At 38.9% G+C, this 17147-nt stretch overlaps 1 protein-coding gene and 1 long non-coding RNA gene across 3 annotated transcripts; both read left to right on the top strand.

Moving 5' to 3' along the window:
• The first annotated feature begins 2796 nt into the window (after window positions 1-2796).
• Window positions 2797-6396, top strand: LOC139618627 (uncharacterized). The gene is made up of 3 exons (XR_011689760.1): window positions 2797-5495; window positions 5756-5872; window positions 6368-6396. It is a non-coding gene; the product is annotated as an uncharacterized lncRNA (long non-coding RNA).
• A 329-nt stretch (window positions 6397-6725) lies between these two features.
• Window positions 6726-14419, top strand: tnnt1 (troponin T type 1 (skeletal, slow)). Of its 2 annotated transcripts, XM_071474717.1 has the most exons (12): window positions 6726-6797; window positions 7094-7111; window positions 9366-9386; window positions 9865-9886; window positions 10041-10101; window positions 11209-11325; window positions 11485-11562; window positions 12180-12293; window positions 12384-12493; window positions 13849-13939; window positions 14058-14098; window positions 14187-14419. In XM_071474717.1, exons 5-12 carry the CDS (start codon window positions 10045-10047, stop codon window positions 14230-14232), a joined length of 654 nt encoding a protein of 217 aa, XP_071330818.1. In that variant the 5' UTR covers window positions 6726-6797; window positions 7094-7111; window positions 9366-9386; window positions 9865-9886; window positions 10041-10044; the 3' UTR covers window positions 14233-14419. The 2 variants fall into 2 exon arrangements, with proteins under 2 accessions (XP_071330818.1, XP_071330819.1); XM_071474718.1 differs by lacking the exon at window positions 9366-9386.
• Window positions 14420-17147: the final 2728 nt, after the last annotated feature.

The following is a 17147-nucleotide window of genomic DNA, read 5'->3' as shown; positions in this document are numbered from 1 at the left end:
TCCCACACCTTCATACAGGTACGTCTGTCTGTCTGTCTGTCTGTCTGTTCTTTATTATGTCCTTTCTAGCCTATGTTGTCATAAGAGGACAGTAGAGTAAAACATAACCAACAACACTGAGGTTAATCTGAGATTTTTTCCAGGCGGCCACTGTTTTCTCTTCTTCTATGGTATCGTTCATCACAGTGGGCACTTGTCTGTATTCAGTTTTGTCAGTGCTTTGGAAACTCTTCCTTGTTGGTGTGTTTAAGGATGGTACGTCATGGGAGTCACTGGCCAATCAGCAGCCCTTTTAATGCCAACAACTTCACTATTCAACCCAAATGTTACTGTTCTTTCAAATATTACGTACATGTATATGTCTGCTGAGCTTGATTTTTCAGTTGCATAATTTGTCAGTTGTTCTTCTCAGCAGTAGATTCAAATCTTGGGTGTCTGAGTGTCTTTGAATGCACCACAGAGGAAGGAAAACAAAACAAAACATCTCCATTGCCGTGAACAATACTGTCACAAAAAATACAAATGAATTAACTATCTAAAGATTCAAGTCTCAGCAAGTTAATTTCATACAGTTGTGAAATGGATAAAAATCAATAGTTAACTTGAATATAATCATTCCAAAAATGTAACGACTGTATTTGGTTGTTTAGTGTCATTTTAGTCTCTGACCACTGGAAAAACAACCATTACAATGTAAAGAAATCTTTAGCTGTATTAAACCTATGTCTGTCTCTGCCATGAGAAAAATGGACCAGACTTAAAAGGGGTTTTCACACAAATTGCAAAACAAATGTAGACAATGTTTCTGGAAGGACTTTTTGCTGATGACCTTTACAAACTCACCTCTGTTGGATCTGAGTAGCAGCAGAAACCTCACAGATGAATATCTCCAAAACCCCTAGCTATCAAAACTGCATGTGAATAACTAGATATTATCAGAGGTAAGTGACTAAATATGTCTACTTATATTTTAATTTCATATCTCATATGTAATGAATGGTTACAAGGTAAAACTGTCTGTACCCAAAGGAGTTTCTAAACAAATGACTTCTGTGAACTGTCACATCCTGCAAGTATCTGTATCTGTGGTGTCTGTGTTAGTGTAGCAGGCACTCAGACTGACAGGGACAATTTCAACTATTTAGATGACCACATAGCATGCGAATTATGTAGGAGTTGATTATTTATATGTACTGTGGTCCAGTTTCCAGGTTTGGGTTTCAATCTGCAGCTGAGACAAAGGATGATGACTAACACTGCCCTATCAGGAGGTCCCTACTTAGACACTTGTGCCAAACTGTGTCCATATTCTTATTCCTGGAGGCTCTCCTAAAAGCATTCAGGACATGGCAGAAATCATCTGAAGGTTTTGGTATTCTGATTTAGTGCCAGCACCACAGCACTGTTAGCTAGCTTACATTTCTTTCTTAAGAGCTAACCATTAAAGGTCTGACAGCTAATTAGGCTTTTGTGAGTACAGTATATGAGTGAAAGTTGGTGTCTGCATACGCAGCCTGCCACCCTTCATTTTGTTTCTATGTGGCCACTGCCAACCACATACAGAAATGCTAACAGCCTGAGGTAAGATTGGCTAACTTTAGCACTCAGAGAAAAGTGAAGGGTATTAAACAGGTGTGTGCAAACAAATGTCATCTGCAGTTGGGAACGTGTGTGTGGCCCAAAACTGGGAGCCCACTATACTTGTGAGGTCCAACAGCTTTGTGAGGACAAAAATTCTGGACCCCACAAGTGTAAATGGCTGTTTCAAGGATCAGACCTGGTTTGGAGTTAGGGTTAGAATTAGGTTTAGGGTAAGGGTTAGGTATTCGGTTGTGATGGTTAAGGTTAGGGTAAGGGGCTTGAATGTATTTAATGACGGGTCATTAAACATCCCAGTATGCTACTTAAACCCAGTTTGGATTAATAATTTCATTTACTTCAGCTAGCTAGCCTTACAGAAAATGTCAGCTTGTTTTCATTAGTCCACAAACTAGAGAAATGTCCTAGACCTGGCTTCTCATTTGTGCAATGGACCTCCTGCAGCTGGATTCTTTTTCAAAAGGATTTTACCGACCTGTTGTCTCCTCCTCTCCTCTCTAAAATCTATCAATAGCCTACAAAAGCCTGTCTTTAACACTAATGAGGTGTGGTTGCACACTCACTCTCCTTTACCTCACAGACACACACATTGTCCTTGACTAAAATTAACTCTGCTAAGGCCTATGCCCGTTGCCCGCTGGAACTTGACTCTTCTCCTTAATCCCCTGGTTCCATCCCACCCCCCAATGAAATGTGCACCTTTCATTCATCCATCCATCATTTCTCCCCATCTTCTCACTCTACGGCCCCCACGTTTTTATTCATAGGTCTTACCTTTATGTACCTTTTAGGTAAAATCAGGTCTTCCCCCCTCATTTGAGATTACACTAAAAGCCTTTGAGCAAGGCGCTGAACTAGAGGTGATTCTTATAATAAAGGTCCCATGAAATTTCAAATGCATTTTTCATGTAGAAACCTTGACCACAACAATGCTTTAACCCATCAAGGATCTGACGCCAGTTTGCGTTCATCTTCTAATTTACTGCCCTCTTGTGGCTGCAGTAAGCTACTGTCTCTGGAAGCTGGCTTGATTACCAGCTGTCGCAGCTATAATTTCTGTCATTTTTCTGGGTATGGCATTATCCTGTTGACAAGGACTGGAGCTCATCAAGCAGAGCGGGGGGCAGTATTTTTTGGACATTGTGGATAATTCTGAGATCTTTGACGGGTGACTGGCTATAGCTAGCTAGAGAGAAGTGTGCTTGTCAAGCTGCCCTTAACTCAGCTTCCGCTGTTCTAAGATCAGCTATGATATTGCCTGCATTATGTGCAGAAGCATGTGTAAATTACACTTGGGAATTAGAAGGTTATTTCCTCAGTCTTTTCTTCCTAATCATCAGTGTCAGTATACTCTTTTCTGTTATCATATTGATATCTTTTCCTTTCTGTTGATTAAGGTGTAGGGTTATCTGTGCATGAACTGCACTATGTTTGAGAAGTATCAGCATATAAGCATATTGAGGAAATTGTCATTGTCAGTTAATGGTAAATATTTTGAAGATGACCATATTCTCTACACGGCACATTTGATATTTTTTACTGTAAATTCAAAGGAACAATCCTAATAGGCCTACCTTCTCAGCCAGGAAGGAGTGCAGAAAGGTGAAGATATCGAGGGATATTAGGGAAGACTCTCAGCACAGGAAGGACAGACAGGTTGTAGTTGGTTCTTCACCTCTGCCTGCCACTGCACATCACTGATGTAGAACAAATATATATAAGATACATATTTCATAACAGACACATACAATTTTATCCCCTTGATGGAATAGTTTGATACATTGGGAGATTTGATTCTTTGCTGGGAGATAGATGAAAAGATTGATGACACTCTCATGTCTGTAGCCTACAGTAAACATGAAGCTAACAGCAGCAGCTAGTTAGCTTAGCGTACCAACTGGAAATGAGGAAACAACTAACTTGGCTCTTTCCAAAGGTAACTAATCCTTCATTTGGGGGCGGCACAAACAAACTGTGAAGTTCACGTAAGTTTATATGGCAAACTTGTTAGTAAACAGTTGTTATTTATACATCCAGCAACATTAGCATTTATTTGTAGTTTCTGGTGTTTCTGGTCATCTGACAAATCTAAGTCCAGAATTCATTCTCTCTCTTTTTGCTCTTTTTTGGTCTCTACCAACTCCTGAAGAAAATATTAGCCTCCGTAGCTGCTAAATGCTCCAGTATGTTTTATGGTGCTGGATGGGAGAGTGAGCTTTTTGTATAAAAAACAGCTGCCTGCTGCAATCAAAAATGAAGCTATGTGAGTGTTGAACCAAAACAGGAAAGTCTTGTGCCACATAGCTAAACGATGAGCTGAAACTCACCGCCCTGTAAAGCAGAGGGGAGCTGCAGATTCAGGTGCTAACTCTCTGTAGGTTTATCACCACAAGCAATCTGTTCCACATTGTTTTCACATTGTTATTTGGTACATTGTTATTATGAAAATATAAATTGTAGGTGGTTAAATTAATAAATTAACAGAAGTGAAAAAAGCCAGACTATTTCTTGGCCAGGCTTTGTAACTTTTAGAAGCACCATTGGACAGAGCCAGTTTAGCTGTGTCCCCTTGTTTCCAGTGCTTGTGCTCAGTTAGGCTAACATGCTATGGCTATAACCTCATATATTAACCTCATATATACAGTACAGCCATGAGAGAGGTATCAGTCATGTCATCAAGGAAGCTAAGTGTATTCCCCCAAATGTTGAACTGGTCCTTGAAGAGTCTTTTTCTGTTTTGCCCAGGCTTGATAATGAGAATAAATGAAGGATCTGAAATGAGTAAACAAAATAAAAGTTAAAAACTGCCAAGAGAGTTGATAGCTTTATAGACTGTTCTCTGTCTGAACGGTGTAAACACAGACAGAGAAGGGGTCGATGATAGAGCATGGAAGATTGGAGACACCCGTTGAAAGGACTTGGTGTCAGACTATGCCAAGCTGCAGGGTCTGGCAGGGCAATGGGCACAGCAACTGACAGGAAAGAGAGGGCACAGCTTTCAACGACAGTAACTGCATCTATAAATTCAGGCACAGTCACGGGGCCACTATAAATTCTCCCTGATGATAGAAAGATAAATAGGAGACGGTGGGAGGGCATGACAGGGTGTTGAGGGATAACAGAGGGAAAACGGGATGACTGATGAATTTTATGTAAATTTACAATCAGATCTTGACAGAAACAACTTTTCTTGAGGTTTTGAATAATGACAAACAGATTATATAAATAGGTTTGGGCACATAATGGAGTGAAAAAGACCTCTGACCCATGTTAAAGCACCCCAGTCAAGCTGAAGACATATTTTCTGAGTTTATGAGTCACTTGTCACTTGCTCAGTTAACTTGTCAAACCAGTTGTTAACATAGAGGTGTTAAGTTTCAGTGCACTTTGTACACATTGTAAAATCTAAATAGCTCCAGTTACAGACTTTCAGCACTAACCTTGTTCATCTGTACAGTGTTTCAACATAAATCATCTCATGTAGTTTGTTGGAAAGATCAGTACAGCTGTGAGAGAGGACAAAGGTGGAGAGAGGGGGGCGTGGGGGAAACTAGAAAGTGAGAGAAACTCTATCTGCCCAGGTCTATCTGCGTTTAACCCTCGTCACATTCTCACCTGTTGACACTCCCTCAATCTCCCCGCGCTCCCTGCCAGGAAGTTGTCGCTGCGCACCGTCAGGACAATGGCGGCTCAAAGAGAATTTATAGCGAAAACCATGTCACTGTGTATCATCATCTGTGCTTGTGTGTGTGTTTTTCTATCTCCAACGTGATTAATCACAGGAGAGTAGAGGCTGTAACCACCTGTGATTTATATTTACTCAATTGGCAGATGTTTTTATCCAAATTACAAATGAGAGACATCACTAAAGCTTCAGTGCAGAAGGAGACCTTGGTGTAAGTACTAAGTATTACATCTATTCAATAAGAGAAGGGAGATCATGTAAAGAAGTGTACTGAAAGTGCATGTAAGTGCTAGTTAGGCAGGTTAGGGTTTTAGAGGTGTTAGGAAAGGAGGTGCTCTTTGAAGAAATGAGTCTTCAAGAGATTCTTGAAGATAGAGAGGGACGCCCTTATTCTGATAGCACTCAGCTCGTTCCACCATCAGGGAACCACAGACGAGAACAGGCTGGACTGAGACTGTGTATTGTGTGCAGGGATGGTGACGCCAGATGATGTTTGCTGGAGGAACACGGTGGTGGAGAACGAGCATAAGGCTGAATGATTGAGCTCAAGCAGATGGGTGTCGACAAAACTTACTCTGAGGGCAAACGGTAGTGACTTGAATTTGAATTCCTATTATGTATTATGTCAGTAAAACTAGTGTCTCAAATCAGATACTTTGATAAGTACACTCACAAGTACACTGTGTACACGGTATACTCACAGGCATAGTGCTTGAATTCTGACAGCGTAGTGTTGTCCCAAATCAAACGGCCATTGTGCTCTCACAGAATGATGACAGCGAAATGTGACCATGATTGCCGCCCGCTGACTGCTTCACTTACCTGCCTTCAAAATAAAAGTTTTACTTTACTGTGTGTGCCTCCTGTGTCACACAACATTGAAATTATTGCTTGAAAATACATTGGTGGTCCCTGCTGCATACATTAAGTATTTTTTTCAGCAGTTCTAAATTCAAAAATATGATCACTTCTTGGCATTTTTGAAATCAATCAAGCAAGTCGCCCCTTCAATAACTTCATGTGTTCTGCTACTTTGTTCATTATTTTCTTGATTAGATTCTCAAGTGTTTCTCTTTATTTCAGCCATGTCAGATGTAGAAGAGGAATACGAGTGAGTAGAGCAGCATCAATCACTGTTTATTGTTTGAAGTCACTTGTCATCTGTTCCAGTGTAAATCTATCAACTTTGATGTTAACTCATAAACATTTTTTTCTGTATTCCCTTTCCTTTTCTCTCCAGGGAGCAGGCAGAGGGTAAGTTCAATCAGATGTCAAACATTATTTCTCTCACAGACACAGTGAACAACAGACACAGTGAACGACATCTATCTATATATACATATACATATATATATATATATATATATATATATATATATATATATATATATATAGTGTGACAGGAAACTGTATTCATTTCTATGGGTCTCCTTTCTCCCAGAAGCTGAGGATGAGCAGGAGGCCGAGCCTGAGGAGGAGGAAGAAACCGAGCAGGTGGAGGAGGATGGAATAGGTAAGGTCAGGAGGACTCCAGAAGCAGAGCTCACATACAGGACTGCTGCCTGTTGTATCACAAGTCTGGGGATAAAACTTGTTTTGTCATAAGATGGTGCAAAAATGTAAACAGTGAGAGTGACCAAGGGTGTTGCAATTATGATAATTATGATCTTTCCCTGTTGTCTGAAGTCATTTTTCCTTTCCGTCTTCATAACTGTGTGAGTTACATGTGACGCTGGACTAACTCTGATCTATCAACTCCCCCTCTATCTTGCTCTTCCATTGGCGGAAACCACTGGTCCGGGTTATCAGAGCAGCAAGAGTACCAAGGTAAGGTCATCACCAGGCACATTTTTAGATACCGTCTAGGCCTCACTGGCCTCAAAATGCAGGTGGAATTTGTATCTTTATTTATTTGTTAAAGAGAAGAAGACGGAGCATTTTCTTTGCTCCCAATTTAAATCACACCTGGTCTCTTAATGAGATAAAACATCTAGATATATCTTTTACCTGCACTGTATTTTAATCTTAAATGAAAGTGGGGAATCACATCAGTGCTGTAAGGATAAATGTCATGTGTCATAAGCACATTGCCGTTTTGGTCATGCCTTTGTCAGCATTGTGAGCATTTTACTGCATTTCTCATTGCCTGCTGTTGTAGCCAGTGTTGTAAAGATAGAAATCAAATATGATATTTTTATGATCTTGTCCACTTCAGTCAATATGTTTGACATTAAAATAAAATATATTCATTAAAGACGAATTTTCATAAAAATCAACAAATGGTCATTTAAAGCTGCAGTAATCTATATGTTTACACAACAATGTATGAAATGACTGTGTAATGTGATAGGTGTCACTCATAATGACGTTCTGCAGTTCCCCTCAGCTCTACAGAAAGTTTGAGTATCTTTCACCTGTCAGATTTTACTGCTTTACTGTTTTAATTCAGTTTGAGTATCCTCATCAACCAGCAGGCAACAATTTTCAGTGAAAATGAAATCCCCCTGTTTGCTGCTTGTCCATCTTCAGGCTAGGTCACACTTTTTAAATATTAGATTGTCTTTATGTTGTTTCATTTTTCAACTGATTTTATTTATTTATTTATTTTTTAAATTTGTAAGCAGCAGTAAAATTCTCAGTTCTTGTCGGTAGCTACATGTAATCCACACATTTATTTGGGATAGCTTCAGTATTTAGTTCCTTAAAGTTATCAGATTCTTGTCTAACTTTTGGAGATAATTAATCCAATGCAGATTGACAAGTCCAAGATCATAAACATATTATACTGCTTTGGGACATGTTTTGCCTTTAAAAGTTGTACAATGTTTTATTAATTTCCAGAGCTGCAACCATGTACTCTGACAGTCATTATTATACATATGCACATACCTGATGTGAGTTTTACTTCTACAACATCTTCTCTGAGGATTTTAATGTCATTGGGCAGGGCCAAACTTCCACCACATTTTGGAACAAACCTTAGCTTAAAATTAATCTATACATAAATTATTGACTGGTAATGTCTATGCAGTAATGACCATTAAACCCATGCTTACCAGATCGTTGTTCTTTAGCTCCAAACATTAATGTTTAACTTAAACGTAACTACCTCAGAGAAATGCTTGTGAATAAAACTCAAATCTACGTGTATCAAATCCATATGTGCATCATGTAATAATGTTCCACAAAACTACATTTCCCTACAGCCAAATTTGGCAGTTTGTATTCGTGCCAATGAATAGTTTGGCTAAAATTGCATGATGGGAAATGATAGTTTTTAAGCAACAGTTTAACATTTTTTAAAATGCGATTGTTTGCCTTCCTGCCAAGAGTTAGATTATAAGATTGATGCCATTCTTATGTCTGTATAAATATGAAACTACAGCCAGCACCCAATTAGCTTAGCTTAGCATAAAGACGTAAAACGGCAAAACAGCTAGCTGCTAGGTGCTAATACGAGGATTCTGTTGCCTAGCTACCAGGCAAATCTCTTTCCAGACTCTGTGCTAAGCTAAGCTAACAGCCTGTTGGGTGCTTCATTATTGTGCAGACACGAGAGTGCTATTGATCTTCTCATTGGCAAGAAAGTCAAAAAAGTGTATTTTCCAAAATGCTGAACATTTCTTTAAGCTTGCTGTCTGTGCAGTATCAAACGTTAACGTGGGGCTTTTGTCAATCACTCCACACCTCCTCTCCCCATCTGTCCACACTTTTCTCTGTTCTTACTATTTCACTTTGTTTTCCCATTCTTTCTGTTTTCACTTCTTGGTCTCCTGGTGTTTTGATTTCCTTCTTCCTTCCTTTGATTTTTTCCACCTTCATTTTTTCCATCTGTATCTATTTCAATCTCCTTTCCACTTTCCTCCCTTACTTCCTTCCTTCCTTCCTTCCTTCCTTCATACCGTACTCCCATTCCTCACACCATCTTTTCTTCCATGCTCCCTCTCTTTCACCTTATTTTTTCTATTTCCTCGCTTTTCTCATTTGTACTTTTCACCCATCATTAATGGCTCCTTCGATGCTCCATGTGCTATTTTGTCCCGCCATCTTCCATTCTGTCTTTATGTGGCTGGTACATCAGATCAAGATGCCCAGGAGGAAGGTGAGAAACAGTTGTTAGTGTGGTTCCCTGAAGAGTAAAACCCATGATTTTCTCCTCAAGCTCAGCACCATGTTGGTTGACTGAAGTATTTCTTCCCCAAATTAATTATCTAACACATTAAATATACATCTACTCCGGTCTCAGGACTGTTTTAACTCATGTAAAAAGCAAAATATTGAAAGCTGTCTTTTCGAGTATGAGTAATTGGTCTCCTAAATAATTAAACAGCCATACCTTCCAGACTATAATCACAAAATATATTAGAAATATTATAAACATGATGTCTTTGCACTTCGTTTTTTATTAACTAACAATCGCTTTATTTCATGTTACCTTTTGTTTTTTCAGTCAAATGCTTGCTGTGCTGTTAGTGACATTAATAGCTATATTGACAGCTTTCACATGTTTGTAGGAATTTTTAAAAATATATTTTATATATGATCGTTTTCTTGCTAATCTTTCTCTCTTTCATCAACAGAGGAGGAGCGCCCCAAACCCAAGTATGTTCAGTCACAGTATTTTATTCCTCCTTGGTTGCAGTAGTTCTTGTTTTCTCAGTCCAAATCACACATTCTCCTAATGTTATTTTGATCTCTCTCAATTATCCTCTCATCATAACCTCATTAACGTTTTGTGCTTCCTTCTTGTCTCCAGGCCCATGGTGCCTCAACTTGCCCCTCCAAAGATTCCTGAGGGAGAGAGGGTGGATTTTGATGTAAGTTATGAAAAAGGGAATTAAACCAGATTAGTCTTTCTTTCATGTCTTTCATTTCTTTTTTTCCCTTTTTTTTTCTTTAACTTTGAAGTGGCATCATTCATCTTCAGGGAACAACAGCTGTCAGTGTTTTAGTGTAACCTGAACAAACTGTTGCCTCTGGAGATAAGCGTCATTGGGGAAAGTCAACTAGAGGTCAAATTTTTGGCTGTCTATCCAGTAGCTGTCTCCTTGATCAGTTTCAGTCTGGGTTCAGTCCAGTGTCAACTGATTAACAGATGAACTGCCATGGAGACTGATGTGACGTCTCTCTTGCTGCTACACCTGAGGGCTGCATTTGACACTGTGGACCAGGGGCCAGTTGCACAATACACCTTAAGATTTTCCTTAAAGTTTGAGTTATGGTTTCCTTAAAAAAAAAACAGCTGCTCAAAACACCCTTAAGTTTTTTCCTTAAGGTTTCTTTAAAATGGTCATTTAAGTATTTCAGGTCTTCTCCATATCTTAGTCTTAAACTTTAGGAATGACTTGAAGTCAGTTAAAGACTAATAAAGTTTCTGTCAAAACAACAGGAGGATGAGATAGTGGTGCTTCTTTAATTTTACCTGCTTCTGAAGTGATAATAGGTGAGCCTATGACAAGCACAGTCTCCATGGAAACAGTAGACCGCTGTAAAAGTGTATAAAAAGTATTACTAGTATCCATATTGCAGGAGCTGCAATTTTCCTTAACCTAAAGCAACTCCTACAGCAAAGGAGAAATTAGACCTTAAGTGTTAGAAACCTTGCAGTGTTTTGTGCAACCGGCCCCAGGACATTTTCTTAGGACATCATGAGAATGTTTTTGGTCTCAAAGGGACCAGCGGGTGCTTGGTTCCACTCATATTTGAGTGACAATTCAGGTGCAGAAATACTTTTATACACTATCAGAGTTAATCAGAGGAGCCAAGAGGTTGGATTTTTTAAGAGATCTTGTCCAGGTGTGAGGCCTGGATACACACATAATCCAACAGATGTATCAGTGGTAAAATAATCAGCTTTAATTGAATCATAACTGAGGAATTTAGCATTGCCCACATGGAAATTTACAACTGTCTTGTTCCAATAGGACATCCACAGAAAGCGTATGGAGAAGGACTTACTGGAGCTGCACACTCTGATCGATGCCCACTTCGAGCAGAGGAAGAAGGATGAGGAGGAACTCATTGGCCTCAAAGACCGAATTGTAAGCTCAACAGAAATAGACGAGCACATTTACTGCATTTATTTAACTGAGCTAATTAGGTGTTACACTTAACTAAACGTACTAAAAGACTAACTTAATACTTACTTACTTGAGAAATTGTGTTAAAATGTATGGCTTCTTTGCTTTGCTCTCCATCAGGAGCGCCGTCGGTCAGAGAGAGCTGAGATCCAGAGGGTCAGAGCAGAGAAGGAAAAGGACAGACAGAACAGGATTGCGGTAACACACATGCACACACACACAAATTTACAAATTCATCACCAACAACTTTAACTGGTCCATAAACAGACCAAACTTTATTACATTGTGTAAAAAATGTCTTTTTCTAAGTTGTATCTCAAGCATTGTATGTTACAAATCATAAAATGTTCATATTTGATGACTAAAACTGTAATATAATTGTGTTTCTTTATTTTTATCAAACTAAGTACAACCACTCTTTCTATTCATTAATATATTTAGGCATAAAGTGTATAAAAAGTAGGGCTGAACAATTAATCAAAATATTATCAAAATTACAATATTGCCAAGTTCAGTATCCAAATTGCAGGAGCTGCAATTTTTTGATAAAGATCAAATGTATCACAACCTATTATTATAAATGAAGCATTGTGGTGGAGATAGAGATGCCCTATAAATCATACTCTCCACACCTAGGGGAACATGGTTGATTGGGACAGACCCAGCAAAAATCACATCATCACCATTTTTATATTTCTTTCAGTTTTGCTTGTCATTCAGCACAAACGCTTCCTTCCTGGTGCTCAAAAATGCAATTCAATATGTAAACGTGGTTCTCCTGCTCCGTTATCACCCCATCCTTCTTCATCTGTCAGGAGGAGCGTCACAGAAAAGAGGAAGAGGAGGCCAAGAGGAAGGCTGATGATGATGCCAAGAAGAAGAAGGTGCTGTCTGGCATGGGAGCAAACTTTGGAGGCTTCCTGGCCAAGGTAAGACAAGGGCTGTTATTCTCAGTAGTGATGATGATTAGGAGATGATGACACACAGGGTGACTGTGGACTGCGTGTGATCTGTCCCAGGCTGAGTCGAGGAGGGGCAAGCGCCTCACAGGCAGAGAGATCAAGAAGAAGACTCTGGCTGACAGACGGCAGCCGCTGACCATCGACAATATGAGAGAGGATGCGCTCAAGTGAGTCTCCTCCAAATCCTACACCATTACAGCAGCTTTAAACTGGGTATTGATAACCTGAAACGTGATTGAACTAATGAATTTCTAGATTTATATTGTATTATATTGAATAGTGATAATAAATTCAGGATAGACTTTACCATTTGACCATTTTTTAAACCCCTCCCTTGAACGGCAATCGTCCAATCATAGGATAGCGATAAAAACACCTTGAAAACGCCTTGAATTTCTCCACACAGGGCAAAGAGGCATCTGTGGGACTGCTGGAGGTTCACTGAAGGTGTTGGGGAAGCTACTTTGACAGCATAGCTTTACAAGCTTCCAATTACTTAACACTGGAAAAAGTTGAACTACAGCAAAGCTACACAAGGGACATATGTAGCTAAGCTAATGAAGCTATTAAGAAGAAGTAGTTCAAACTACTATGGAAACAGTACACTAACATTAGAGCTCTGTCCTACTTATTGTTGGATTTTACAGTCCAATAACGCAACCAACCTTGTTACAATGTTACAGTCTGGTGAAGATGTAAGTTTGATGTAGCTTTAGCCTCAGTTGTTTAACATGACGTCATGTATACAGCAATTAGGTGCATATTTAAGACCCTTTTACAGGCTTTGTCTTAAAAAGTCAGCCTGAATCACCGAAAAAAAAAATTGCTAGTTAGCTGGAACTGATAAAATCTGCCAGCAACAGTTGTCCAGTTGTCATTGCAGCTGACAAAGAAAGTCAGTAGTTACCTAGAAATAAGAAACCTGCTTTGTCCTCCTGTCTGAACTCAATGACACATTGTTTTGAAAATTGGTGTGAATTTTGATGGTTATCGTTCATGAATTGACAAATTTCCAGCAGCTCTGTGGAAGCTGCACAAGTCTGACTTTGTCATGTTTCTGTGTACATGCGTCACAAATAAAGAAGTGTCAGAAGAGCGAATGATGAATGTATAAACATTCTGCCTTTTCATCTTCACTAAAAAACATTTCATTCACTGTGCAGCTCAGAGGCTACTGGCAGCTACCAGCCAATTTTAAGGAGGAATGATTTCTTGCATGTTACTCAACGCATGATTGATTTTTGGAAATTAATCATTACACCATCATTGTTAATATGACAACTGTGACCTTTACATTTGTTTTTATTAGCTCTCTTGCATGACATACACTTTAGTGATGATTGGATCTTCCAGCTCTTAAAATTTCAACTGGATTATGCAAAATGCAGATTTTATTTCATCACTTGGAGAAAAAAAAAGTGGTGGGGTGTCATACTAGTGTGCTCTGGTGGCAATAGACCTATGGCATTCAAGCTATGTAATGTGTCTTTTGGTGCCCAAATTTTGTCTTTGTGTTTCCAAGGCAACGGGCCCAGGAGATGTGGAACTGGATCTACCAGCTTGAGTCTGAGAAGTTTGACTTCATGGAGCACATGAAACACCAGAAATATGAGGTACTACTGAGACTGCTCACAGAAATGTTAAGGAAAATGAACAGGAGTGAAATGATCTAGTGTATACACTGATGATTTTATTCTTACCTTCAAATTCTTTTTTGCTTGCCTCCTGAAGATAATTGTGCTGCTGAACAGAATCCAACATGCTCAGAAATTGTGAGTAGTAGCTTTAATTCAAATTATCTCCTGTTAATATGTTTCTACTCATACATCCTTCCTTACTTTCCCTCTCTTCCTCCCACAGTAAAAAGGTCCATGGCAAAGGGAAGGTTGGTGGACGCTGGAAGTAAAGGTGGAAAAATACTAAAAAGAGAAAAAAACAAAATGCGTTGATAAGAACAAAGGAGAGTGGGAGTGACACCTGGTCTCGCCGTGGTCTTCTAGTGCCAGAGCCACTCTGTAGACCTTCCCTGTATGTGTAAAAGATATTGAATGTTTCTTGATAAGATGTATTGATAATAAAATGACATGCACTCAGCTTTGTGTTTGTTTTTCTTTGTTCCATCCTTATTCAGAAAATACAACACAAGGTCTGGACGTTTTTCTTAATCTACTGTATGGATCACAACCCCAGTACTGGTCACTGGTCTGTTTTAAGCTCCTGTACTCTTTAGTACTCTCATCTCACCTGCTGCTTGAAACAAGTGGTAGAAGAAATAACAGAGGCTGTGATGATACCAGGGAACACAAACAGCAGGCAGTTGACTACTGCTTTCAATTTTAGGCTTTAATTGTGAGTGGGTCACCTTGTGTGTGTGTGTGTGTGTTTGTGTGTGTGTGTGTGTGTGTGTGTATGAAAAATTTGTACAGTACACATGGGTCCAACTGGATGACCAATCAAACCAAAAACAGTGCTAGTTTCTTTTTTCTTGTTTTGGATTTCTATAAACAACCATATGTTTATTTTGATGCAGTAATGATGTAATCTTAATATTTCTGCTATAGGTCACAAATTAAACTAAAACACTAATTTAGTTTTAATTTTTGAATGGATCTTAAACATCACTGAAGACACTTCACATCCTGGACATCACCGGTTTGACCTGTTGCCCTCTGGCAGGCACTTCAGGTCACACAAAACCCGGACAAATAGACTCAAAAACAATTTTTTTTCCACAGGCGATCAGTACTTTTAACAAACACAAGTATACAAAATGTGCAATATATTTTAAGTGAAATATCACATTAAATCTACATTCATTTTTCTATCTCATTTTTCTATCTCTGCAATATTAATTTATAGTCTTAATAGTCACTTTTATAATGATCTACTTATTTATTATTGTTTTAACCGCTTTGAAATGTGCGTGTGTGAGTGTCTGTTTCTTTTGCTTCTGGCACCACATGGAGTAGCACCTTAAATCTGGTCTATTTTTTCTTGCAATACAATGACAATAAAGGCTTTCTATTTCTATTCCATTGTAGACAAGCAAGAGAGCAATGACATTGGCAAGGCCATCAAAATTCAGGTTAGCAAGATTTATTCAAAGACCAAAGCGACATGTGAAATACAAGTTTTTGACCACATGCTTTTGAAAGCATGTGGTCACTGTATCAACAGTGACTATATAGCTAACATTAGCAATAACAGCTGTTAACGTACCAGTCTAGAAGACATGTTGTGAGTTCTGCACAGTACGGAGCATTTAGCAGCCAAAGAACCAGATTTTCCATCGGGAGTTGGTAGAGACCAAAAACTGAGCTAAAAGAGAATGAATATTAGACTTAAATTCATCAGGTGGACGGAGAAACATCTCCAAATAAATGATAATGCTGTTCCATATCTGCTAGATGTGTAAAAAAACAACTGCTTGCTGTTAGCTTCACTGTGTCAACTTAAAGCATGATACTATGTCAAAAACAGTAAACATATCTTCTAGTGAGGTACAATGTGTTTATTTCTGGTTTTACTTCTGTGACAGGGTTGCTTTATAAAGTAATATAAAATGTGTATATATTATGGCTCTTGAGTGACTGGTCATACCAGAATAAGAAAGGCTGTAGCAACAAAACCTCTGTGTGTACTGAGCAAGGATGTCTTTAATTTCTCATGAACCCAACCTTTCTTTTGACAAAATGTTTTTTCCTGTTAAAACTTTAGGCTATAACATGGAGTTTTTCCTTCTTTTTAAAGCCTGTGAAGGATAGCTGTGTTTCTGACACAGACATATTCAAAAGTAAAGTGTGAATGAGAACCTGCCAACATTATATATCAAATCTGTAGCCCCTCAGTTTGTGGGGATGGGAGTCTGTGCTCTGCTGTGACTTCAGTTTGGTTGCCCGTGTTGGTCTTTGTGGTGGTTGTGGTGGCGTTGATGCAGAGACAGATGATAATGGCTACACAGTAGCCTGTCTGGACTGTTACATAACACCTGTGATCATGTGAAGGCTTTTAGCTTCGGTGGTGGATTTCTGGTTTATCATAGTTCATCTCACCTGCTGCTTGAAACAAGTGGTAGAAGAAATAACAGAGGCTGTGGTGAAATGACTAGATGAAGAGAGGGAACATGAACATGTAGAGATGTGTAGGAGGGTCTTTGTTGAGCAATATCAATAATTCATTTCAATGTAACTCTTCTTCAGCTAACAGTAAAGTTATTACCCACCTTAGCTACTTTACTGTGTATGTTTTAGATGATAATAAACTGGCCCAAGCACATCAAATGGGTCTTTAATTACACAAATGCAAAGCTGCCATCTGGGCAGAGGAAGCCTCGGATGGCTGTGGCTGAAGAAGTTGGGGGTCATGAGTCCAGAGGTTTCAGTAGATGTATTGGTGCATATCTCCACCCAGAGGAACTAAGTCATAATGCATGCATGTGTTGAGAGTAACAGCCTACAACTGCAGTAAAGAGCTCACACAGGTGGGTAAATACTGTCATTACATGCAGGTGAAAGCAGAAAGGCATCGGTAGGCTAACAGGATTATTCAGTAATGGGTCAGTAAAGCACAAACACAACATTGTGTTTAATTTGTACACAGTACACATGGGTCTGAAACCACTGGATGACCAATCAAGCCAAACAACTGTGTGCTGTTATTTATGTTTGTTTTCATGCAGTAACAATGTAATCTTTATATCGCTGCTCGGTCATAAATTAAACTAAAAAAGTCATCTTTGTTTTATTTTTTACATTTGTTTTGGCTGCTGCAAAAAAACAATATATGGCTCTTTTTAATTAAATTTAAAAAGTAGTTGATTGG

This window comes from Trachinotus anak, unplaced genomic scaffold (assembly GCF_046630095.1).
Source record: "Trachinotus anak isolate AG129_WGS33_773 ecotype Australia unplaced genomic scaffold, CSIRO_AGI_Tana_v1 ptg000003l, whole genome shotgun sequence".
NCBI classification, from domain to species: Eukaryota; Metazoa; Chordata; class Actinopteri; order Carangiformes; family Carangidae; genus Trachinotus; species Trachinotus anak.
The sequence above is the reverse complement of the archived record's forward strand: the minus strand, read 5'-3'. Positions and strand labels throughout refer to the sequence as shown.